The sequence below is a fragment of the Engystomops pustulosus genome, chromosome 9 (genome assembly GCF_040894005.1).
Source record: "Engystomops pustulosus chromosome 9, aEngPut4.maternal, whole genome shotgun sequence".
NCBI classification, from domain to species: Eukaryota; Metazoa; Chordata; class Amphibia; order Anura; family Leptodactylidae; genus Engystomops; species Engystomops pustulosus.
The window spans coordinates 84,733,706-84,760,083 of record NC_092419.1 but is presented as its reverse complement, the minus strand read 5'-3'; the positions used below and the strand labels follow the sequence as shown (position 1 = coordinate 84,760,083).

Genomic DNA, 26,378 nt, shown 5'->3' with positions numbered 1-26,378 from the left:
AGCTGGAAGAAAATAACCACAGTTTAAGTAAAGATATGCACATGTTGAATATAAATCTTATCATGTCTATGACACATATATACGTCACATTCTCTGCTTACAGGCTGGAAATATATAAATGCTCCTTACAGAACATCTGTAATAACACAATAAGTGTATACTACTAGAACATATACAACTGTGAATCAATACTTGATACATTGCCCATGTCGTAGCCTTATTGATTGAACAAGAAATGATTCCACTCACTACAAGCCGTGATCCGGAACTCCTTGTATTATATTAGAATTTGTAATACAGTAATTTATATTTAAAGGACATCTAGTCTCACCCGCATGCTCCTTAGTATTGAGGCTGGGTTCACATGTGCTGTTTACAGCTCAGGAGAAGATTTGCGTAATTACAGTGGCGTTAAAGAGGACCTGTCGCCCTAAAAAAAGCACTAGGAGTAAGCAGCTCCTGGCGCTACCGCATAAACTGCTAGCTTTATCAGAACCCTCCAATAACGTTAGCAGACGCTGCCGCGCCATAGTCTCAGAGTTTACAGTGGTCCGGCGTATCCCTGGACCGCCCCTCCTACGCCATAGGGAGACAGTCACTGCCAGACTTCATGCGGCAATCACCGCCTCCTCGGACTGCCCACTCATGAATACGCCGGTCTGGCGTTCTGAGGCTATGGCGCTGCAGTGTTTGCTAGCTTTATCAGAGAGTTCTGATAAGTTTAAGGCTACAACACGACCGTATGGAGGACGTATATACGGACTTGTCCTATATTTACCCGTAATACGGCGCCGTGCGCCATACATCCCTATGGAGAGGGGCTGTATGGATAGCTGCGCTCACCTCCTCCTCCTCCTCTCCCCGTGCACTACCGTTGCCCGCTACGGTATGGTACGGGCGGGCAACGGCAGTGTGAATGCAGCCTAACACTGCTAAAAATGTGTTAGCGCTAGGAGCTGCTTACTTTAGTAGTTTGGTATAATATTTGCATTTACAAAACATTGGGGCGCATTTACTTACCCGGTCCTGTCACGATCCCGCGGTACGTTGTCCGACAAGGATTCGGGTTTGCTGAGATTCACTAAGATCGTGCGCCCGTGTTCCTGCATCCGTCGCTTCCGCTGGAGTTCACCTTCTTCTTCCTGGTACATGTGAGTGCTTGATCTTGCAACACAATTCCTTTTTAAAATTCCGGGGGTTGTCCGACGCCCCCCCCCCCCCATTTCTGTCTCGTGCAAACCGGCGCCGATGCGCCAAAATCCCGGAGCAATTCGGCGCAAAATGGAAATAAAAAAACATGCAATTTGGCCTGAGGCGCTCTGGCCTACATCACCGGCGCTCTAGCTTATACTTAACTAATTTCTCAGTCATTATTTACTGCTTCTGTAAAAGTACATATAGTTTGTGGTTTTCTGACTTTCACAAAAGCTTATCTAGTAACTGATGGCTCCCTTATAGACCATATAGAATGTGTAAGTCTTGTGGTGTCACTAAGCAGTACAGATGCACATGGCTGTGTATACCGCATCTGCCTGTCTGACCGTGCACAGCAAATAATGAGAAGATGTTGCACTACATTGTGAAATTCAGAACGTTGCCTCGACGTACGCCAAGAGTGTCCTATGTACTGAAAAGGGGGTGTCCAGGCTTCAGGTACGAGTTCTTGTAGGACGTCAAAATCAGAACAGTGACCACCTGGACTAATCTGCTACCGGCTATAAATAAGGTGGTGAATGGCTGAGTGTGACCAGACGCAGCCCCCCCCCCCCCCCTAACCTCATCTGACATTGGTGACCTGTACTTGGGGTAGGTCATCGCTACCTTTTTAAGACTGATCTTTCTTAGAGTTCCATGCTGCAGCCTTCCTCTGATATTCATACTGACCATTTCTGGTTATTTTGGATGGTATCACATCCCTTTGTCAAAGGTCAAAGGAGAGTGAGCCTAAACAACCCAATAAATATTATCTGCACTAATTCAACTATATAGCCTCCCCTTCCTTACCTAGTGATAATACCCGCATGTTCATTTATTCATAAGTTTACAAGAGGAATAACAGAGGAATTGGACAATACATAGTTAAAATAAAAAGTAACCTGATGTATCTGCTATAGTAACCGAAGAGGTGATGGGTCATCATTGGGAAGAATGACCTTGGGCGGGTTTTGACACTTAATGTCAGGTGTCTTGATACAGTCCTCCATATTGTCCCCTTTTGCTACCGTTGCTGGTAAACAGGGGTCTCTCTGAAATATAGTGTAAGATTTGTGTCTTCAGCGTGACCTAAGATTCATCACTGGAAATAAATTGGCTTCCCAGAATTTTTATTTTCTTCTCTGTTTTTGCCTTGTTTTTGAGTGTAGCCGGGTTTTCTCCTCCGGTGCTGACACAGCTCTGCTGTCTGCTCTCTGGTTTTGGGGGCAGGAAGTCCCTCCCAACCTCTCAAGACCAAGAGACACTGAATGGGAGATGCCTCTCTGCCAGGGTGGAGATAAAATGCTTCAGTGACTTCCACTTTTGGAGAACCTGGGGGTTGTACATTTTACTAAACATTTTAACTCCTTCATTTCATGAGCGGTGTATTTGCAGTCTTGCACTCACATTTCCAGTGACTGTATTGTGACATATCCTGTTATGCAGCTGGCACAAGCCCTTTACCAAGTTCTGACCTGACTTTTAGGGATTGTCCACCATTATGAACTAGCATGTTTACAGAAATGTACTAGAAACGCCCAAAATAGTCCAGACGGCACGAACATCAGGGGGTCCTCCCTTAGGATGCATGGCAGAGATTTATCAGGACAGGTACACCAGGCTTCTAACCTGGAAATACTCTGAACCGCTATGAGTCCTGATTATTTCCCCTTTATTCTGCATGGGGCAGAAGGTGGTTGGGCAAATTAAGCCGGTGCGGGTAAGGTTCCTGCCCTGTCTTTGCACACCTGCTATAGCCAATCTGTAATATGGGCCTGTACGAGAAGTTTAGATAGACAGATGATAGGCAGGTAGATTGATAGAATATAAATATGAAAAGATGTTATAGATTTCTAGATGCATAAATACAATGTAGATAACTAGATGATAGAAGATGGATATGAGAGATAGATAGAAGATTGATTGATTGACAGATGGATAAATAATATAAGATACATAGTTAGGCTACATTCACATTAATGTGTGCCGTCGTACCGTAGCACGGCGGGTAAACGTCGGTGCCAAGGAGAGGAGGAGGGGATGAGCGCCGCTCACCCCCGCCCCTCTCCATAGTAATATATGGCGCACAGCACGGTATTCTGGCAAAAGATAGGACATTTCTCCCGTAGGGCGCCGAGCACCTATTGCCGTGTATGGGGGACGTATATACGCCGCATATACGTTTGCTGTATATACGTCCCCCATACGTTCGTGTGAATGTTGCCTTAAATAGACTAAAAACCTAGATGGACAAATCATAGGAGATAGATAACTAGACAGATGATATATAGACAGAAGATAGATGATAAGCATCTTCACCCGGGCATTCGACCAAGGGGTATTAAAGGAGCAATACATCCTCTGCCCACAAAAGTCCACATGGAAGGGGCTCCTTTAGAACAGGGGGCCCTGAGCAAATACCCAGTTTGCGGCCCACTAACGCCGACACTGAACTCATGCCGAAGTGGAAGTCTTTTATTGGAGCCTTATCCATACACCATAATTTCATCCCTAACAGTGGGCTTTCCGAAGTGGAAATGAAAATGATCCTGTCCCAAAAAGGTCATATTGAAATGAGCAAAGAATGAGCCATCTTGGACTTTGTCCTGTATTTCAGCTGCCCCTGCCACTCTTTCATAGCCTCTATCTTTGGGCATTCTGAGACAACAAGTGTGATGGCTGTACTATAATTTTTCAGCAGACTTGGACTGATTATTTTTTTATAATGTCGCGTAGGCAATAGCTCTGGCATCCGTGCTGATGGGAGCACTGCTATACACAGGCGCGTCAGCTCCAATGGAGCCATGGATGTGCAGGGAGGGAGGGATCACAGAGGCTACTGGGGCATTGAGTAGCTTTTGAAAATGTACATATTAGGTAGATAGTTTAGCTTAGTTTAGAAAGCATTATAGGGTTAGCTAAAGATAGATTAGGGTTTAGTAGGTTAATGGCAACCTACCACCAGATCTACCTTAATAGGGAGGTTTCTGATGGTAGGATTGCTTTAACCCCTTACCGACGATCGCCGTAATAGTACAGCACATTGTGTGCGGTGCATGGAGAGGGCTCACGGGCTGGTAGGTCTTTGCTGTATACCGACAGCAAACACCCACAATCGGTGGTAGCAGCTTTGCCGACGGCTTCAAAAAGATGCGGGTATATGGGCGCCGACACCTTGGTGACGATCGTCTCTCACCGTGATGTCATCGTGGAGCAGCGTTCATCATGGAGCAGCGTTCAGTCTTTTACGTCGTCGTTACGTCGTCGTTTTAACCCATTCATTACACATTTTGCACATTTTTAATGAATGAGGTGGAAAACTCCCATATACTGCCATACTGTAGTATAGCAGTATATGGTAGGATCGATCAGACAACCTAGGGTTAAAGTACCCTAGGGGGTCTGAAAAATAGTAAAAATAAAAAGTTAAAAAATATTAATAATAATAAAAACCTAAAAATTCAAATAGCACCCATTTCCCTAGAACTTGTATAAATATGAATAAACAGTAAAAATCATAAACACATTGGGTATCGCCGCGTCCGAAAATGGCCGATCTATCAAAATCTAATAACGTTTTTTCACTGTGTTAAAACCCATAACGGAAAATAGCGTCCAAAGTCAAAAATTGCCCTTTTTGCCATTTTGAAAAATAGAAAAAATTCAATAAAAAGTGATCAAAAGGTCATACAGTCCGAAAAATGGTAGCATTGAAAACTTCATCAAAATTTGCACAAAATGACATCTCCCACCGCTCCTTACAACAAAATCTGAAAAAGTTATTAGCGCCAGAAGATGGCAATAAAGGTTTTAATTTTTGTAAATGTATGAAAACATTCTAAAACCTATACAGATTTGGTATCCTAGACATGCCTCAAATAACACGTCTACTTTATTCTTTGGGTCGGTACCATCACGAGGATACCAAATCTGTATAGGTTTTATAATGTTTTCATGTTTTATAATGTGCTCCCCGCACAGTGCAATCCAAGCCCCCAAGAATATGACGCAAATGCGTTTTTCACCATTTTCACTGCATTTGGAATTGTTTTTGTACCATTTGTACCATCACTATGAAGTGCAATTTGTTACACAGAAAACAAGCCGTCACAGAGGTCTGTACGTGTAAAAAATTAAAAAGTTATAGATTTTTGAAGGTGTGGAGTGAAAAATGGAAATGAAAAAACAAAAAAGGGCCAGGTCGTTAAGGGGTTAAAGAATTGGTGTGTAGCTGCAGCAATATTTCCCCTCGGTTGCAGCAGATTGCTGCTCTTTGTATACAGCAGTAACAGGGGTGAAGGTATCGTCTGGTGGTCTTCACTCTTCTTCTGCCCCTGGCCTCAGCAGTACTTGGCTGTATGTGGTCTTCTGCCCCTGGCCTCAGCAGTACTTGGCTGTATGTGGTCTTCTGCCCCTGGCCTCAGCAGTACTTGGCTGTATGTGGTCTTCTGCCCCTGGCCTCAGCAGTACTTGGCTGTATGTGGTCTTCTGCCCTGGCCTCAGCAGTACTTGGCTGTATGTGGTCTTCTGCCCCTGGCCTCAGCAGTACTTGGCTGTTTGTGGTCTTCTGCCCCTGGCCTCAGCAGTACTTGGCTGTATGTGGTCTTCTGCCCTGGCCTCAGCAGTACTTGGCTGTATGTGGTCTTCTGCCCCTGGCCTCAGCAGTACTTGGCTGTATGTGGTCTTCTGCCCCTGGCCTCAGCAGTACTTGGCTGTATGTGGTCTTCTGCCCCTGGCCTCAGCAGTACTTGGCTGTATGTGGTCTTCTGCCCCTGGCCTCAGCAGTACTTGGCTGTATGTGGTCTTCTGCCCCTGGCCTCGGCAGTACTTGGCTGTATGTGGTCTTCTGCCCCTGGCCTCGGCAGTACTTGGCTGTATGTGGTCTTCTGCCCCTGGCCTCAGCAGTACTTGGCTGTATGTGGTCTTCTGCCCTGGCCTCAGCAGTACTTGGCTGTATGTGGTCTTCTGCCCCTGGCCTCAGCAGTACTTGGCTGTATGTGGTCTTCTGCCCCTGGCCTCAGCAGTACTTGGCTGTATGTGGTCTTCTGCCCCTGGCCTCAGCACTACTTGGCTGTATGTGGTCTTCTGCCCCTGGCCTCAGCACTACTTGGCTGTATGTGGTCTTCTGCCCCTGGCCTCGGCAGTACTTGGCTGTATGTGGTCTTCTGCCCCTGGCCTCAGCAGTACTTGGCTGTATGTGGTCTTCTGCCCCTGGCCTCGGCAGTACTTGGCTGTATGTGGTCTTCTGCCCCTGGCCTCAGCAGTACTTGGCTGTATGTGGTCTTCTGCCCCTGGCCTCAGCAGTACTTGGCTGTATGTGGTCGTGTGCTCTCACGTGGAGCACTTTGTTGTGTGGATGAGGTTGGTTGTTGAGCGTTACACAGATGCACCAGTAGTGGTTAGGAGCGGCCTTATTCTATCTCCATTTGCTTTCTCTTTGTACTCGTGACCGCATTCTTCAGCTTTGAACCTCTGCCATCTTGTCTGCTCGTGTGTTTGCTTTTCTTGTGTTGTCACCTTCTTATTTACTTAGAAAAGCAGATAATGTGACTAATATTTACTCTCCAATATCGTATGTTTACATAACTGATATACTATCGGAAAGGTTTGGCTTCACACTGCTTCACTTGGGGCTCAGGTCCAGGTGAGGTTTTACAGATTCCCCTTCTAGATGAGTTTCTCATAAATGTTATTAATACTGCTGTAAGGGGTGTGACTTAAAGGGGTGTTCCATAATGGCAGGAATATGTGTTATAACAATAAGCCTTTAGTAGAACAAAATCCTTCTCAGTCCCTGTGGCTGCTGTGGTCTTAACAGTCTTTACACTTAAAGGACTTCTACCACCAGGATGAAGGATTGTAAACCAAGCACACTGACATACTGGTGTGTGCCCCCTCTGGCAGGATCTACTCTTCTTGCGCGCACACACACACTTTTTTTTTATAAAAACATATTTTAAAAAAGCTCTGTTAACACAGCAGTCATCTGGGGTGGTCAGCACTATGAGCCACAGTCTGGTCAGGGGGAGGGGTGGCGACATGAGCCACAGTTTGGCTTGGGGGTTGGGTAGGGGGTCGCTGGTTGGCATTGCCAGCCACAGTCTGGTAGGGAAGGGGGGGTTTGTGGCATCAGCCACAACTTTCTGAGAAGACGAAGAAAAAAGTTATGTACCCCTTGTTTACTGCATGATGTAATATTACTTATTACTTTTATGCCACAATTTGCACAGAAGATACTGACTGAGATGGTTTTCTTGTATAAATAGCATCTATTAACATTCTAACATTCTGAGTTAAATATTTGTATTACTGAAAATTTCATACTCTCTTCCTCACGTAAAAATACTCCCCAAAAATAGTACGAGGAGTATTACTACCCTTCTGGAAAAAATGTTAGTGCGACCTCTGCCTACATAGGTTGTCGACTGTATACGGCCTGTTTCTGTGTAGGGTTTCCCAGGAAACCATATCACGTTGGCGCCAGCTGACTATTTTTTAGCCAGATTACGGTGGTATACAGGTTACATACGGATCACACATAGCCCGTTTTTTGGCCAACAGTAAAAAGCATGCCTAGGACTAGATTGACATTGTGTTTTTAGCTCTCAGTCCGGAGGTTTCCTGACCTGTCTTCAGCTTTATGTGGCAGGAGAGGTGTGGAGCAGCACTAACCTAATGAAATATAAAAGCTTGTAAAACAAAACATTCGCCATAAGCCAGAAACTTTCCTTGTGTTCAGGATGTGATTAAATCTTCTGTCATCTAGTCAGTGTAACTTACTATTTTATTACTTATTTTATTTACTAACAAATTAACCACAGCAGTTTTTTGGGTGGAGCGTTCATTTAGGTCTACAGGTCAGGAAGGGAGTGGGCTGTTTTTTAAATTGATTTTATCTGTAGTGTTGTGTGGCCATATTTGCAGCTTCATAGAATTTGTTCTTTAACCCCTAAGTGCTCCTTGTACTGCATGAAGCACTTTCACTCCATGCAGTAATAGTACGTCAAGGAGCCGGTTCAACTCGAGTTCAACCGGCATCAGGAAACACGGTAAGCGCCGGTTGAGGGCGTCAACTTGACCGCTACATTTATGTGGGGGGATTCCCACATGATCAGCACCCCCTGCAGGGTTCTCAGGGCTAGGGTATGGGGTGCTCATTGTTTCTGCAGCAAACCTGGGATCTGGTCAAAGACAACAAAAAAAATTACAAAGATTGATGTCAATAAGCACTATAGACCAAAAAAAGTGTTATTCCACTTGGAAAATGGTGATGCAAAAATTATAGATATTTTTTTTCCCCCACATTGGGTTTTATTAGACAAAATAGTAAGAAAAATGATAGAAAAGTTGGTATCGTCGTAATTGTACTGACCCATAGAAGAAAGGCTTGTACTTTAAAGGAAATTTACTACCAGGATCAAGGATTGTAAACCGCAGTGTGACCCCTCTGGCAGGATCTGTTCTATTTTTGGCTTCCTGGTGGTAGATGCCTTGAAAATAGAATACAAACATAACTTCATGGCACGGTGGACATAAGACTGACACATTTCGACCTCAAAGCTACTATTAAAGGATTTACCTTTTCTAAGTAGAAGCCTTTCCTTGGTGCTGGATGATTTTCCTTGCTTTTCCTGCTTGTTGTCTTTCCTCTCTGGATGGATTAAAGAGAACCCGTCATGCAAAATAACCCCCCTAATCTAAATATATTTACATAAACTGCCATTAGAGAGCATTGCCTCTATCCCTTCATTGTCCCTCTACATGCCTGTAAACCTAAGCAATGAGGTCCTAAAGCTGTATGCAAATGACCTGTGAAATGTCCAATGAGTCATTAGCATATTCAAGGTGTCACGAGTGACCAGCCTCATTTACATAATAAAGAAAAGATGATTTTACAATGAATAATGTATGAAATAACTAGATAAAGGCTGGGATGGGATCCTTGTGAGCTGCTCCAATAGGTAGTAGTAACAAGACTAGTGACACAGACCTGATGACAGGTGTCCTTTAAGTGCAACTGGAGGTCATCTAAGCCATGAGCTGACTTTGTTTGTGTTCACACTGTAAGATGGTTCTCTGCTTCTGCGTTTCAAGGTGAAATTTAATAAGATATATTTACCATTCATGGGGTATCCCTGCTCCTGACAGGCCCTCTGTGGTCATGTCACATTCATTGTGCAAGTGACATGTGGGCCGATCACTGACCCAGCAGTCAAATCTGAAGCCCGAGGTTGGCCGGGTATTACCTACGTAATGTACATGACCTCCTCAAGTGCGGAAACCTTTATACAACTCTATAAACAACAAAAAAACCTAACTGCGGAAAGTAAAAGTGAAAAGGGGGAAATCTCTTCGGGTGACAAATGGCAAAGAGTGAAGAACTTTATTGGACTTTGTGCATAAAAGCATTTTGTGTTTGGGTAAAACAGAGAGATACTGTTCTCCTCAGTTATTCTGCACCAGGGGTTGTGATCTTTTTGGTGTTCTGCATTAAAAATGACTGAAACTTAAAAACCAAAAAAAAACTTTGCTATCTGTGTGGACAGTCTTTTGAATGCGGCGCTGGTTGGTTTACTTGTTGCACTGTTGTAACATGTGACGACTGAAGCTTGTGATCCGTTCCCATTGTAGTAAGCGACAAGGTGAAAAGTAAAGCAGAGCGAGGCGGTTGTGAAGTGCGTGGCTCTGTCTGTTGGAGAGGCTCCAGTCTCTGTAGGAAATGGATGACTAAAGTCTTCCGTCGGTCTACGTCAGCTGCCGAGGCCTTTCCTGCCTGTGCCTCTGCAATCCTTATTTGGCAGTGAGCTGCCTCTCTCGTAGTCTGATGCTCTCACACAGGCGGCTTGTTTTATGTCTATGGACTGAGGAGCCCGGCTTTGTGCTGATCCTCTCTGCTCATGCTCATTACGGGGCTGCTTGTGTGGGAAAAAACCCTTCCGAGATGGAGGTTTATTTTAGACTTCTCCGAGAAGTCCATAGAAGGCTGCGATAGACAATGTCAGAGTTTCCCAGGATCTGGTCATGGTGTGAGGAGGGAATTGGAGGTGTTGTATAGGAGACACATTGGTCCTTTTGTATTTATCATCTACCGATGTTTCGGGAGTGCTCTTACATCTGTATGATTGTATATTTACTTGATTATACGGATTGTACGAGAGATACAGCTCAACCTCTATTCTATCTGACGGAGCTGTGACTAAACTATATATTTCAGTGGGAAGTCTCCCTGCACTCCCTTAGCCCGAGCCGCTTCTGACTTGAAGGGAATGATTGTATTCCTGCCAAAACTGGAATCTCGAAAACTCCCCCACGCCGGAGCTAATATTCACTCACAACTTTCTGCGCATCGTCCTAATGAGCCCTTTGTTTGCTGACTAGCGAGTGGCTTTCTGCCTCTTCGTCACAGGCCCCACTTGGTTATTCGTTACTACTCTTCTTGTATATGTAACTTGTTGGCCCCTGGTAATAAGTAGCTTGCAAATTAACAATTGGTAAAAGTCAGCTTGTTTTCGTGTGAGGAAGGGTGTTTTAGTGATTTGTCTTCACTTGTAAATATTCATTATTTTCCCTCAAAGGAATGGTAATCCCTTCAGCTGTGCAGCCCCAATCCATTATATACAGCTCTCCAAGGCCAAGCATGAAATTAGTGTGAGATTCGCTCCATTCCCACAAAGCTCAGAGCACAATTGAATTTATCATTTACGGAATTGTAAGAATTCATTAGAATCGTTCTTTGTGGATTGTGGAGTGATTAAAGGAGCGAGTGATATCACACACAACCAAACGTTTACTCCCAACCACCAATAAAGAGACGCTGAAGCCTAATGTCCTGCCGAGGGGGTAAAGAGATGGACATGGCAGCCAATAGGCCTCATTCAGGAAGTTTCCTCTCCTAGCGTTTCCTGTGATGTCATGAGACGCCCAGGAGGCCGAGGGCAACAGGGGGTCAGTAACAGAGCGGCAGGGGAACAGTAAATGACAATCTTATTATTTTAGTGGCCCCTTCTAGAGAACCTTTACCCATCTATGACGTTATTGTACTGTGTTTTGTACTTTTGTGTTTACAAACTATTTTTTTGATCGTTTTTTGCTTCCCATCTTCAAAAATGTATAACGTTTTCATTTTTCCGTGTACAGAACAGTGTACGGTTGTATTTTAATAAATGTGGTGTTATATTTTTGTTTATTTTAAGAATATCCCCTTAAAAAAACAATATAGCCCTAAAAGCCCTAAAAAAAACAATACAAGACCCTGGCCATGGTCCAGGGGACATGGTCCCTGCTCTGCGCTAACCCACACATCTCTCAAAAGGATTCGCTGTCTGTAGAAAACATTCAGTACCACAAGTTCTGGCTTTGAAAGTTTACTAGGCGGGACACCGAGCCGGGACAACCCCAGCCAGTGCGGGGCCTAGAGGGAATATCCGGGACAATCTCCCAGCCACCCGTGATGGGGGACCGAGGTGAAACACTGGGACTGTCCCGCCAAATCTGGGACGATTGGGAGTTATGTACATATCTTGGGAGCTGCCAAAGAAGTGTGTGGGGCCCTTATCTGCCAGGTAAATAGTTAGTGAGGCAGAGGTGTACTGCTGTGCAAGGGTACAAAACTTGGTGATCGGTCCACTTACATTTATAACTGTATAAGAGTGCGTTCACACTGCAAATTGTGTAAGACTGCTTCTTCTGGAAATCTGAAAAGTTTTTTGGCACTTATTTTGGTTCAGATATGGACCCCTCCCCAATTTACCAGCAAATCATGTTGCTGATATTGTAAACTATAAGCTTGGGAGAAGTATATAATTATATTCTGATGCCCAATGCAGCCATAAATGACAGCTGCAATCTGCCTAATGTGTCCCTCAATGGCATGGTTTTTCCGTTCCAGAAATCTTTAGATGAGAATCTTTTTCCAGCAGTTGTCGGTCTGCCAGTGCTGATAGACAGTCACTTCCATATTGTAAATGGTCTGCAAGTCCTGTACTGGGACCGCTGATAATACGATACAAAGTATCTGTGGCTTGTATTCTGCTTGCTGGTCTTGTCTGGAGCAGCTCACAAAGAATGAAAGGACCATTGTACAGACAAGTAGGGATTGAGCGCAGGACCCTTGTTTGCTCAGGGCTCTGGCCGAGCTCTCACCAGAGAATGAGAAGGTTTGCAGCCGAGGATGTAAATGCAAAGATATTCCCATTCAACAGCGCTTATATATAAAGCTATGTGTGGAAAGAGATGCTGCTGAGTGTGATTATTATTATTATTATTATTATTATTTTATTTGTATTATTCATATTATTAAAAATAAGATCTCCTATATGCATGCAGCATGAGGAGGAGAGATGCAGATTGTACATGGTGTCCTTTCTGCTGAATGGAAGGAGCAGAGCAGATAGAACACTATGGGGGTCATTTACTAAGGGCCCGATTTGCGTTTTCCCGACGTGTTACCCGAATATTTGCGATTTGCGCCGATTTCCCCTGAATTGCCCCGAGATTGTGGCGCATCGGCGCTGGCATGCACGCGACGGAAATCGGGGGGCGTGGCCAAACGAAAACCCGACGGATTCGGAAAAACCGCCACATTTTTAAAAAAAATGTGTCGCGGAGCTTGCGCTTACCTTCACTCAGCCCGGCTCGGTGTATTCCAGGGCATTCCGTGGAACTTCAGCGCAGCAGCGCCACCTGGTGTACGTCGGAGGAACTGCCTTAATAAATCCCGGCCGGACCTGAATCCAGCACAGAGAACGCGCCGCTGGATCGCGAATGGACCGAGTAAGTAAATCTGCCCCGATATGTTATATATATATGCAGTATGTTATAAAACACATTGCACAGTACCCTACCTGCAGACTGTATGTTATAGAGCTGGAGGAGCTAAGCTCATTGTAAAAAGTGTGTTATCTACAGTTTGTTATTCACCAGTAGGAGCCGATTGTACATACAGGGGCAGATTTATCAAGCTGTCTGATAGTCAGAATATTTCTAGTTGCCCATGGAAACCAATCACAGCTCCCCTTTAAAATATTCATGAGCACTGGTAAAATGAAAGCTGAGCTGTGATTGGTTGCCATGGGCAACTGGAAATATTCTGACTTTCAGACTGATTGATAAATCTGCCCCACAGTTTCTTATCTTATCTTATGGGGCAGATATCTTATATCTTATGGGGCTTATTTACTAAGGGTCCCGCGGCCGCATTTCCGTCAGGTTTTCCCACGTTTTCAGGGATTGTGTCGCTGGGGCAGGTATTTAGTAGGCGATTGTGTCGCACTTGATCGGATTTAGTCGCAATTGCATACAAATCAGGGGGACGGGCTGTCAGACAATCTGCCGACAGCCCGCAATGTATGTAATTGGATGCAATATCGGTCAGGATTGCCTAGACTAGGTGAGATCCTCAGGATGTTGTATTGGAAACAATATTGGAAGTTAACAGAATTATTTGCAATAAAGCAGTCGCCTCTCCTGTGTATCCTGTATAAGGCTATATTCACACTGCCATTGCCCGCCCGTACCGTACCGTAGCGGGCAACGGCAGTGTACGGGGAGAGGAGGAGGAGGAGGAGGTGAGCGCAGCTCACCCCCGCCCCTCTCCATAGGAATTAATGGTGCACGGTGCCGTATTACGGGAAAAGATAGGACAGGTACCGTACCGTACCGCTCCCGTAGGGTACTGTGCGCCCATTGCTGCGTATGGGGGACGTATATTGGCCGTATATACGTCCCCCATACATTAGTGTGAATTTAGCCTAAGGTAGAGGTTTGCAGATCTTGTTTCTATCATTGGGTATGTGTTGTGTCACATCATTCAGTGTCTTCTGCTCGCAGATGTATGAGCTGCAGATGAATGGGGAATGAGGAATTGTAGTCATTCCATTGTATTGTGAAAGGAAGCAAAGTAAATATGGTCACACCTAGGTAGATCCCATGCTGCGAGCACAAAAATAGTCTACTTTCCAGGACTTTATTTCCTTTGGGTTTGATCTGAGCTAATGAGGGTTTGGATGATGAATTGACCGCTGCAGTATATGTGGATGCTGCCGAGGGTAAGAAAAAATTTTAAAAAAAGTTGGGGACCTGCAAAAAATGTCCAAGTTTACAAGTTTTTGCTTCCAATAAGTGTGACCAATACCCTCAATTAGGAAGACCCCTACAACCAATATGTACTGTCATTGTATTAGCCCCTTGGTTTCGTCCTTAAGTTGAGGAGCCTTCAGCTCTGGGTACATCAAATCTACCTACAAACTTTCTGTAGAGTTCCCTTTCGGCTGAGTATAATGTATAGTATTTTCTCCTACATTATCTGGTTGTCCCATGTTCTTCTTCCATAATTAGTCATTTTCACCACCTCCATTAACACTCTCATCCTTGAACAGATGGTGCTCCACAGATTCTGGCATATTTGGATATGTCTCTGCAGCCCTCGTCGCTCCAGGGTAATCAGTGTCATTATTTTATGATCTATACTGTCAGATGGGCGGCACCAGACTGTCTGCTTTAGTCCAGGACCACCCTTCTGTCTGTGGAGAACCTAAAGCATTGTAGATGGGTGGTCCTTGGCTGCAGCTGATGGACTGGTCCTGCCCATCTGACAGTAAAGATCAGACAATAGTGATTGCTCAGGAACGGTGAGGCTTCCAGAAGTAATTCCAGAATGAATGGAGCAATGCCTTTTTAAAGGATATAAAGGGTTGGGGTTGGTGAAAGGTCCTCTTTAAGTGTCTGCAGATAAAATTGCAGAACTGCTCGGTTTGGTCCATGAGAATTTCTTCGAGTTCCTCCCGATGACTTCATTCATTTCCTCTTCCTTCATGTTCTTCCATCAGTTATGGTACCATATGCTGACATTTCCTGTGCACATTGCCCTCCGTTGTGGTGTGATAAGCTTCAGGATGATTTAATAGTTAGAAATATCACAATGAATGGTGAAGAAAGTGCATTATCAGGGGAGTTTACTGAATTTCTATATTATCCCCAAATAATCAGTAAAAAGCTGGACTCATGGAGAGAGACCCCCTTAATAAAGATAACTGTTCAGCAATAGGCTAAAATGGCTCTGAGGACCGTGTAGCAGACCGTTACATACCAGGTAGACCAATGAGAGGTGATCATGTCCTAGACTCAATGTGGGACATTGATCATAAGGCGGCTATTCATAACGCCCGTGTATGATGTAAGCTCCACCCTCTGCTGCACTGGATATATCAGGAGGCCCTGGGTTATGATAAAATTGCTCTACTACCAGCGTCCGTTCAGACCTGGATGATCTCAAGCTGTAGCGAGGGCACAAGCACTGGGTGGCAATGCCCCATGCTGGCCCACTACTCAGCCGGGCATGCCCACAGGCACTGGGCAGGAATGCTCCCTACTTGCCCACTTTGCCACCGAGCATGCCCACAGGCACTGGGCAGGAATGCTCCCTACTGGCCCACTACGCCACCGAGCACGCCCACAAGCACTGGGCAGGAATAACCCATGTTGGCCCACTTCGCAACCGGACATGCCCACAAGCACTGGGCAAGAATGGTCCCTGCTGGCCCACCACGCCACCGAGCATGCCCACTATGTCACCGGGCATGCCCCACTTGGTGTGGGGGTGCTGTAAATGATTGCAATTCCTGATGGTGGACTAGGAATTGTGATTATTTCAGAGCTTGTAAACTGAAATACAATCCCTAATAAATGTCCCCAATATTCCCTAGTTGGGAATCTTTCCTAGAATACAGTGCAGTCCCGGACATTGATGTACAGGAGGTTATCTCCCAGGACAGGGCCTGCTGACAGACGCCGGCCTGCAGCATCTATGAACAAAGCCCTGGATGATAAATCCTGCTGCATGCCCGAGTACATGGCCAGTAATGCAGGACGCTAGATTATTTCTGGTTACTTTTCTCTTGGATTCTATTTGTTTACTCAAGTCTGGAAGAAGGGAATAAACTTTAATACGTGTGAGGCGTTCTAGTAGTTCTGCAATACTGACTATGGATATTGTAATTCTCTGCTGCTAGTTACACTGTAGTCCCTGTGCGGCAGGGTTACCGGCTGTCGTGTGCCTTCACTCTTCCACCCCTTCCTCTTCCGATATAAGGGAAGGCCAACTCTGGGAGGATGTGGTTTGTTTCCTCTCGTACCACTACCCCCTTTACATATACATTACATGTTTTCATCATTATGTAGGCCTCACCCACTTCTTCACAGACTAACCTTCTGTTGACAGCTAAGATACTTTTAGCATTTCCTCATGGAAATTTAGGAGGTGCCACCTAGAGGTGTGGATCATGGCGACTTTCCAGTTCCATGTCAACAACCCAAGGGAGGTGTCTGTGGTTTTGCTCCATATAGAGTCCTGTGGAGGGCACATAAGCTCTTACAGCGGAGACGGATGAAATTAATGGGTGGGGAGGCACATGATTTTATATAAAATTGGTGTCCCTTTTTTGGGCACAGATTGCTCTGACGCCAATGTATAGGTAAAATGTTTTTCCCAATTCCTGAATCATAAATCCAGAAAAGATCTGCTTCTGTTACCATGCGGCAAACACAGAAGAGTGCCATATGTATACAAATTGTTGGACCTATTCTGGGGCTTATGGGGATGCTATGGTATTACCTTACAATGGAAATAGTTACTACCATGAAGTCCAGAACTTTATGGATTTATAATAGATTAGTTCCATTTAAATGTACTATGTTAGAGAAAATATACAAAATGTGGATCCTTTACCTAGAGCAGCGGCCAATGAGCATGTGGAAGACTTCTCGACATAATGGTAAGACATATACTCATCTACAATTCTAGCGCCATTATCCACTTGCTATTGGTTGGAGCAGGACTTTTTCCCAACTTAACCTCAAAACACAATTCTCAATGGCTTATAATGCTACAGTGTTTCCCCGAAAATAAAACTTCCCCTGAAATTAATCCATAGCAGGGGAGGGGCGCATTATTAAATGGGTATATGACATCTAGAAACACCTTTCTGGTGTTGTTTTAAAGAGTCGAATATCCTTTTAAATGCATTTTAATTATTTAATATGGTTATGGATTGTGTTTCTAGGTGCTACAGAACAGAATAAAGTTGGTGAGGAGAGCAGTTTTCTGCTCAACATTCCCGACTGTAACTTTAAGTGGATAACTATGGTTCTGTGGTACCTAGAAACACAATCCTTGTGTGATACTAAAAACGAGAACTGTGTTTTTAGTTGCCGTGGTTTTTAATGTATAGTCAATGGAAATCTGCCCTCCTCAAGCCTGTCAGCTGAAGGCTGCAATCGCAGGGAGGCAATCGCAGGGAGGCAATCGCAGGGAGGCAATCGCAGGGAGGCAATCGCAGGGAGGCAATCGCGGGGGAGGCAATCGCAGGGAGGTGCACTGAGATTTTGTGTAAGACAATGACATGATTATATTTCAATATACCGTATATGGATTTTTGATCATGGAATAAAAGACTTCCTCTTGAAAATAAGCCCTAATTCATTTTTTTGAATTTAGAGTAATTTAAGCCCCGGTTTTATTCTTGAAGAAACACTGTAGTTATTAGGGCTGGATGTGAACTTGCTGTAAAAGCCTTCAGGTCAGTAGTTCCACTTTTACAAATGTAAAATTGTATCCTGCATTAAAGGGCAATATAGAAGCTATGGCGTTTTCCTTGTGGTATAAAAGGGACCTTCGCTTTCCCTGGAAGGAGGCCTGGCTTAATTCAACGTATAATCCCTTGAAAAATTGCAAGCCCTTTCATGTGACCTAGAAGTTGCCTATGGCCAGAGGAGCAGAGAATAACTCGGAAACCTGCGGATCCTGTGCTGCTGCATCTGCCTTGTAATCGCTCTCAATGTCTGTAAGTAAATAAGAGATAACACTGCTGTGCTGTCATAGTGCTAGGGGCTCCGGCTCAGACACTACCAGGGGTACTAGTTGTATAGTCACTCCCTGTCCGCTTTTTCACTTGGACAGATGCACAATGTTTAAGATTCCCTATACAGGCGGTCCCCGGGTTACCTACAGGTTAGGTTCTGGAGGTTTGTCCTAAAGTTGAATTTGTATGTAAGTCGGAACTGTATATTTTATCATTGTAACCCCAGGCAAATTTTTTGGTCTCTGTGACAGTTGGATTTTAAAAATCTGGGATTGTCATAAGAACCAGGATTAACAAAAAAGCTTCATTGCAGACAATGATCAGTTATAGCTGATCATTGTAACCTGAGGCAAAAGTACAGTAAATTACCATTGTTCAGAAGTCAGTTTGTAACTAGGGGTCGTCTGTTACTTGGGTGTTCTTAAGTAGGGGACTGCATGTACAGCGAATTCTGGGATCTTTAAATCTACTTGTAATCACTTCAGAATGGAGAACGTGTCTGCAATAAAGGGTTTCCAGAAAAAGATCTTGCCAGAGCTTCTACTGATCAGGACAGGCATTGACTGGGCCATCTCCAGCCGTCTCACATACTGTAGGTTAATGGAGTGACCCCATTATTTTGGTTAATGGTGGTCTGCTTTGGATAGGGGATAAGCTATCTTTAATTGTTATCAGTGCTCTGTCTATAATTTAGCCTTTATTTAATGCTACATAATCCATAAATATGTGTTTTCTGGCTGTATTTTGATCCACATAGAAAGTTGAGACTTTGTGAATATGTTGCAGGACTTGGTATATGTTGATATAGAGTTATTGCCTCTTTCATAACCCAGAGCTGCATTCACAGCACCGCAGACTTAAGACCGGAGATCTCCCAGCATGCTTTGCTGGTTTAATGTCTGTTCAGAATTTTCTCCGGTGACTTGCATTCTCACGAGTAATCTGATTCTGGAAAAAGCGAACCATCTCACCACATAATATGGGCTCGGATCAGTCAGGGCTGTGTCTGATGACTGGCTTATTTTAGGTTTCCCCTTGGTAACAAGCTGAATCAAAAAAACAAAAAAATTCTAACCTCGCTCTTTAATGTTGAATCCCTTTCTTCAGGTGAACGGTGCACAGGCAAATATACAGGTAGCCGTCACAGCTCAGGTAGAAATCTTGAAAAAGATATTCCAACACTACTTCCTATGTATAAAGCTTCTAATACTTGTTGTTAAGAAGATGCCATTTAAAAGCATGGTGCAAAAAAGGTCACAGACCTTGGCGTTTCGGACTGTATAACTTTTCACTCCTTATTCCTGGTCTATCGAGCATCTCTAAAGGGATATAAATGCCTGATTTGACCTTACACCTGAGATCAAGTATTTGAGATCAGACTTGACCGTCCATGAGTAAGGACTGAAATGTTAGTCTGAAACGCGTAGGTTTCTGACCTTTTTTTTTTTTTTTTTTTGTACCATGCAAGCTTGTAATGTACGTGTTCTTAAGAAGATGCTAATCAAAGGAATGAAATTTGTATACATTGGAAAAACCTACCTACCCTTTTTTTTCAAGATTTTTACCCAACTGAATAGTTGTGGCTCTGGGATACAATAGGAACTGGGGAAGGGGGGTGTTACTGGAAGACTTTGGGAGATCCTGAATCTGAGCAACCCATCTCCTACAGACTGTGGTGCAGATGACTTCACGTGCATCCATTGGTTTAGGTGAGAACACAGGACACATGTTCATACTATCAAATCAATCCCATTGATCTTGCATATTACACTTTTTACACAGAGTTGTGTAGTCGGTACTCCAAACTTAGCCTCCAACTCTACTCGTCACCAACTACGACTCCACAATCCTGTTTTCCTAGTTCCTTTAACATGTGGGCGTTCCTTCCCCGTGCCTTATTCTTTCTGATGTATAACCGAGGGGCTTCTCTACTGAGCATGTACATAAAGTGCAGTCACGTTCCTCTCAACTAAAAGCTTAGATCAGGGGTGCACAACCCCCATCACCAGGTCACATGCTTCCTGTCAAGCCATGAGTCCGAGTTCTGTGAGCGTTCATTGGTGCAGAAGCGCCGAGTGTAGCTGATATGTCCTCACCGCTCCTGGTTATATCCTGCTCCTCCACTGTTGTATGCATTGGGTTAACAACACTGAGCAGGACGGCCTAGCAGCAGAAAATAAAATTTATATTTTTTTAGAGTAATTTTTTTCTTTTTCTAATTATAATCTGATCCATTGGAATTGAGTTGAAACTTGTTCTCAAGAGCATCAGAAAAAACCTGACATAAGATATATGTTTGTATATATATTTTATTACATTTTCCGCTCTTGTACCTGGGGTAACCTAGCTGTCACAATTTCGGCTGTGCCAGCTCTATATCATGCCTTCTGGGCTCAGTAGAGCCGGCAGCGTTACAGGATTCATAGGGGGTAGTCATTAGTTCTCCTTGTCCAATATCTGTGAAGCCCTCATTGTATTATTGAAATGAGATGAAATTCCAGGGTCTCCATGGAGAACGGATTCTCTGCATTCTTACCAATCTCCTAGCATAATGTACATTTCTGTACTTGAGAGGTAACTGGTGTTTGGCACGGCTGCTGAGTGAGCTCAGAAATGAGCGAGTCCACTTTAAAGAGGCCTCAGGAATGTACTTGCTGATAGCTGTACCAGGCTTCACCGGACTCCTGTCTGCAGGTGGAGGAGGGGGCCAGAGCCGCTACCACAGGGGGAATTCTTCTCATTCAGATTCTTTTGGGTATAGCTTGTTCTTGACCGTTAAGATTTATTACACCATTAGTAAAACTAGTGAGTATATTGCAATCCAATAATTTAAAAGATTAGACCCATTTCTACGCCGATACTCTGTGACATATTCTTGAGGTTCTTCTATCCGAATGAGATGGCGAGTGCATCTTGCAATACACAGCGCAGTCTTACACGTCTTCTACATATTGTCACGGGAAGGTAATGGTAGACAAGGATAGTCACTGAGGTGTGTGGGTTTTTGCAGCCTTCTCTATTTACTTGAATTGGACTGAGCTGCAGTAACCAGGCACAGCCACTAAATAGCTCACGGCACTACAGTTGGTACCGTTATGTGACATATCCTATAGTCTATCCCAATAGTTACTTAATGGAGAACCCTTCAGGGCCACTTAGGACATTAAACCAGCCACAGGTCTTTATGGACTGGTGGTTCAGTGTCCCAAATAGTCATATCTGAAAATAAAGAAGCATTATTAGCATTTTAATTGAAGCCAGACTAGTACACCCCAGTTGTAGAACTGGATCTTATGCACTTTGTGTATTTCCAGGGCTTCTGTGACCCACTCCATGTACATCAGGAGCACCATAGTGAGTTCATACATGGCTGCTTGGGACACTGTCCCTGCTCCATAAGTAACTATTGGTGATAGGATCCTATATAGCACGCACCATATGTGGTGTACAATCTTACTGGACAGTCCAAGGATGCACTAAGCAGCATCTGGCACATTCAGGAAGTCTTATCTGTTTTCCTATCTTTGGTATAGAATAAAGTTGTGCCTAACTGATTTAAAGGGAGTCCAGAGTTTTCCATAGTCGGTGCAGATGTATCCACAGCCGGTGTATACAATTGGATGAAGGTCCGGGGCATGTATTTATTGCCTTTCCACTAGAAAGGTCACTACCCGTCTACAGTGGTTAAGCATGACGTTAAAGTGATTGGGAAAATGTAATAAACAGAACAAGCCGCTATGACTTATCAAGTCCTTTGTGTATTCATTATTTATTTCAAGTAGTAACGTTTATACAGTGTTAATTCATTATCTAATCATAAACATTTTTTTTCCCTTTAGATCAGCGTACGTGTGACCACAATGGATGCGGAGCTGGAGTTTGCCATCCAGCCCAACACCACCGGAAAACAACTTTTTGACCAGGTGAGCCCCCCCCCCCCCCCCACACTTCTTATTATCCCTATTATTGAAAAATGAGAGTACAATGACCACTATACATAACCTGCACCATGAGTACAGCCCCTCTCTAGCTTTTCACTTGGCTTAATAGATATTGTGTTGGGAAGTGACCAGATATATGTATTTCTAACCTACAGCCCTATGGGGTCCCTAAACGGAGAGTGCGAGCTTGAATATGGTCCTACAGGTTTTAGTTTCAACAAGGTTTTATTGTTTGAAAAACCTAGGAAAATGCTTCACAATAGGTCTAGGCGCAAGGTGTACCCCACACAGGGGGATTAGTAATAAACAGAATTTTTATTTTGATACATAACCAGTTTCTGTATCGTTCAAAACATGGTCCTACTGGTTTTGACCCAAAGAGGACCTTCCGGAACCTTCATCCATCCCAACTCTTTGTATTCTGAAATATGTTGTTTCTGTTGTTTTCTTTAACCCCCTCAGTTCCTGAACAATCATTCCGGGCCCAGGACCACACATCTGACGGGAGAAAGCATTTTGAGTAGTAAAACGATGCTAATAGGGCTTTCTCCTGTCAGATGGGTGGTCCAGAGCTCTAGCACACTGCCCCCGCCCATCTGACACTAGAGAGCTTACAATATTGACATTGATTGGTGGCGGCTAGAAAGAAAATTCCAACTTTGTCCCAATGATGGGATGTAAACGGTGGTGAAAGGTCCTCATTAATACTGATGTAAAATACTGACCAGAATACTGCATTTTGATTTTGGTTTGAGTTACCAACATGTGGGAGCATAGTCTCCGTGTAAGTGCGTATGTATATTCCTATAGTTTGTATACATGTTTAAAAGGATTGACCGCTAATCAGAAAGTTTACCAGGTTAAGTACACCCGGGGGGGGGGGGGGGGGACAGGAAGGGGTCATGTACTCAATATTCTATGCAAGTGCCAACCTTCAACAAGACTCCTTTGACATAAACCCCTCCAACCACTGACATGGGAGTGGCATTCTCAATGGGGATGTGCATACAGTAATGAGTTCACGACCCTCTTGATCTACAAGACATGGGACGTCACAGGAAGTCCCTAATGCTGCTGCTCTGTCAGGTCTCATGACCCGGGGCTACTACGGACTGAAATGTGAATACCAGGGCAAAGTGCCATTTCAGTATATATGGTCTGTATCTTGCCTGGACCTCCTGAGACTTGCGGTAATATGGCTTCAAAGCAGCACAGTGGGTTTATCATCTAGGTTACTGTAGCACTGATACCAGAATGTTGAGTGCGCTATGATACCCGGAGAAGTGTCACGATACTCAATACCACTATGGTACTTTCAAGCAGGAAAAGTATTCTCTGAATTCAGTGTTTAGGATGCGGTCACATGGGGCGTTTACATTGCATTTTGAAACACAATGCAAATTTCCAATGTTCATCAGTAACAATCAGCCAGAATTTTGCAAGGATTTTTTTTTTATAACAACATTTCATTATATGAATTGTGAACATTGTACTTGTAATGTTAATATACTGTAAAATTGTACAGTTAAGGCTACATTCACACTAACGTGTGCCCGCCATACTTTAGCATGGCGGGCACACATCGGCGTCGGGGAGAGGAGGAGGGTGTTAACGCTGCTCACTCCCACCCCTCTCCACAGTGATATGTGGCGCACGGCGCCGTATTCCGTCGAAAAATAGGACATGTCCTATCTTTCTCCCGGCTACGGAATGGTACGGTGCCGCACTTGTGCGGGACCGTACCACTCCCGTATGGCGCAGTGTACCCATTGGGGGGCGTATATACGGCATGTGGATGTAGCCTAAATTGAATTAATAAAGATTAATATATGTTTAAAAACAAAAAGGGATAATATAGTGATGTATAGAGAGGTCTCTGAGAAGATCCATATACCAATGTATGGAGCTTGTGTCAAAGTGTAATTTTATGGAAGAGCTTGTTAAAATATTTCATTGAATTACATGAAATTATTTAGAGCCCTGTCAGGGGAAGCCCTGGGACATGTAGAAACGCCACATAAGGACAGGAGATGGGATGGGATTTCCCTGATCTGCCGAAGGACCAATACATCTGTTCTCAGGATTCCTGATTTATTTTTTCTTTAAAAAAATAAAATAAATAAACCCAGGGCTTGAAGCAGACATGATGCCGCTGTGTGCGTTTGTACATATGTGTAGCTTGCTTGTGCCGGACAATGTGCCATTGATGTGAGCGGGTGATGGGCATTCATCGGCCTCCGGTGTATTGGAGCATGCTTGTCATTTCTGTAATCCGCAAAGTATGTGCTCCTTACTGTGTTACATCTATCTGCACATTTCTGCCAACATTCACTATCTTTTTCTAGGAAAAAAAAACAGAAGCAGATTATCTGGAAGTGGAGGACTTCTTTTTGGGAATCATCTCTCCGTCACGGCTGGGTAGATGTAGGGGGGGCAGGCGAAAGGATTGGGCGTTGCCTCCTGGCAGACGTGATGAAGAATGGGACTTATTAACTGTTCCTTCTGCAGGAATTCTGACTGCCAAATTCCCCTTGTGCTGGTTAGGCTGGGTGGGGTTTGGAGGGTTTCTAATTCTGTCTGTCTGGCTCCTGTAGATGGGACGTCTTTCTTAAAATAGATCTCATTGCGCCCTTTCTGAGATTGCATAATAATGGTCACTTCTTCCATATATAAATCTTTATGAGATTCTAAATGTCAGCATAATATCCTCCAGCGCAGCGAGCCCTACTCCTCCCAATATCATGCTAACAGAACAGGAGTGGGGTGTCCTGCCAAATACTGGATAAGAGAGTCGCCATTCACTTCACTGAAATACTTGCATGTACAGAGGACCTCTCCCTACTTTAACTTAACTTTAACTCCCTACTGTCATCTTTAACTTGTCAAAGGGGTGCGCCCCCTCCACTCTTTGTTGTCACTGTTGCAGGACACGCCTCTTTGACGAGAGGAACGGCAACGCCCAGTTGTCGGCTCATATATTTCCAGGCTGTATAACGGGTACATAAGATATAATGCAAAGTTGCCCCAGAATTATATCACAGCCATTTAAAGGAAACCTACCACCACGGATCTACCTATTAAGGTAGATTGGGTGGTAGGTGCCTATATTGCACGTGAGGATAGCCCTGTTAAGGGCTAATCCTCACGTCCCCTGTATCTTTTTATAACTTTTATTCCCCTAATATGCTAATTTTCTGGGGCACGCCCCAGTAGCCTCTTTGGTCCTTCTAGCAGAACTCTTCGGCGCAAAGCTCTGGCTCTGGAGCAGTGACCGTGCAGCCGCAGGCATGCTCTGCTCATGCACAGAATGCCGGCTCCTCAGACAAGGGCACACAGCTCCTCGTAGCTGCGCGTCGAAGATATCTGGAGTAGCCGCGCCGTGTAGCCTCAATTCCTGCTAAAGGGCTATCCTCGCGTACAATAGAGGCACCTATCACCAGATCTACCTTTCATGGGTAGATCCGTGGTGGTAGGTTTCCTTTAATCTGAAGAATCTGTTGCCCTGAAAATGCAGTCTAATCTGCAAGCAGCATGTCATAGAGCAGGAGGAGCTGACTCAAGCAGTTTAGTTGTAGAAATGTCAGTGTAGCCTTTATTCATTTTTCTATGGACATTTCTGTATTTTTCAATAGCGATCATACAGCTAATGATCAAAAAAAATAAGTCCTAACCTCATGCTGCTAGATGAAGCTGCTTTCCGTCCCATGAGTAGCTTAATTTGTACACGACGGGCAGAGGTTTCAATGACGACTTTTGAGAGTCTGATAGTTTAGTGAGGAGCACTGTAGGAAAGGTTATCACTATGTCACATGCTGGGAATATTTAAGATGGATAAACCACCTGAAATATTCCCTATTACTACAGTAACAAAGACAGACTGCCTGCCTGTTTCACAAAAATTTCCTTTGCCTGTCGTACCCCAGGTTCTTAATGGAGGATTGGGGTTCACCGTTCTATATTTAACATTTTCCCCAATAGGGCCAGTTATTAGGGCAGATTTTTTTTAGTAAGAACTTCTGTAAGGAAAACAAAGACCAGAGTATAAAAAAGCTATTGGAGTCAAAATATGGCAAAACTATATTTTTGATATTTTTTAATTTTAAAAATGTATATATTAAAACCTAATAAAACTATATAATAAAAGGAGATTTTGACAGAACAGTGAAAGACTTAAGAACAAAGCCCACAATAAAATGGCACAAATGCATTTTTTCTGCATTTTCACTGCATGATATAGTACAGCAAACCTGTCACCAGGACTGTCATTTAGCTGGGGACCGCTTCCAATAGCCTATGACTTTGTCAGCATTCCGAATACAGTCGGTCCCCTACTTAAGAACACTCGACTTACATACGACCCCTAGTTACAAACGGACCTCTGGATATT

The 26,378-nt window shown here is 44.0% G+C and overlaps 1 protein-coding gene across 2 annotated transcripts in view; it reads left to right on the top strand.

Moving 5' to 3' along the window:
• The window catches only part of MSN (moesin), a 54,236-nt gene that overhangs the window by 5,747 nt on the left and 22,111 nt on the right, over positions 1-26,378 (top strand). The window contains exons 1-2 of one of the 2 annotated variants that reach the window (XM_072125357.1): positions 17,925-18,032; positions 21,890-21,973. In XM_072125357.1, the coding sequence (XP_071981458.1) occupies positions 18,027-18,032; positions 21,890-21,973 (90 nt within the window). In that variant the 5' untranslated portion in view covers positions 17,925-18,026. Of the gene's footprint in view, positions 1-17,924; positions 18,033-21,889; positions 21,974-26,378 lie in introns of those variants that run through there. The other variant, XM_072125356.1, reaches the window with a different exon arrangement.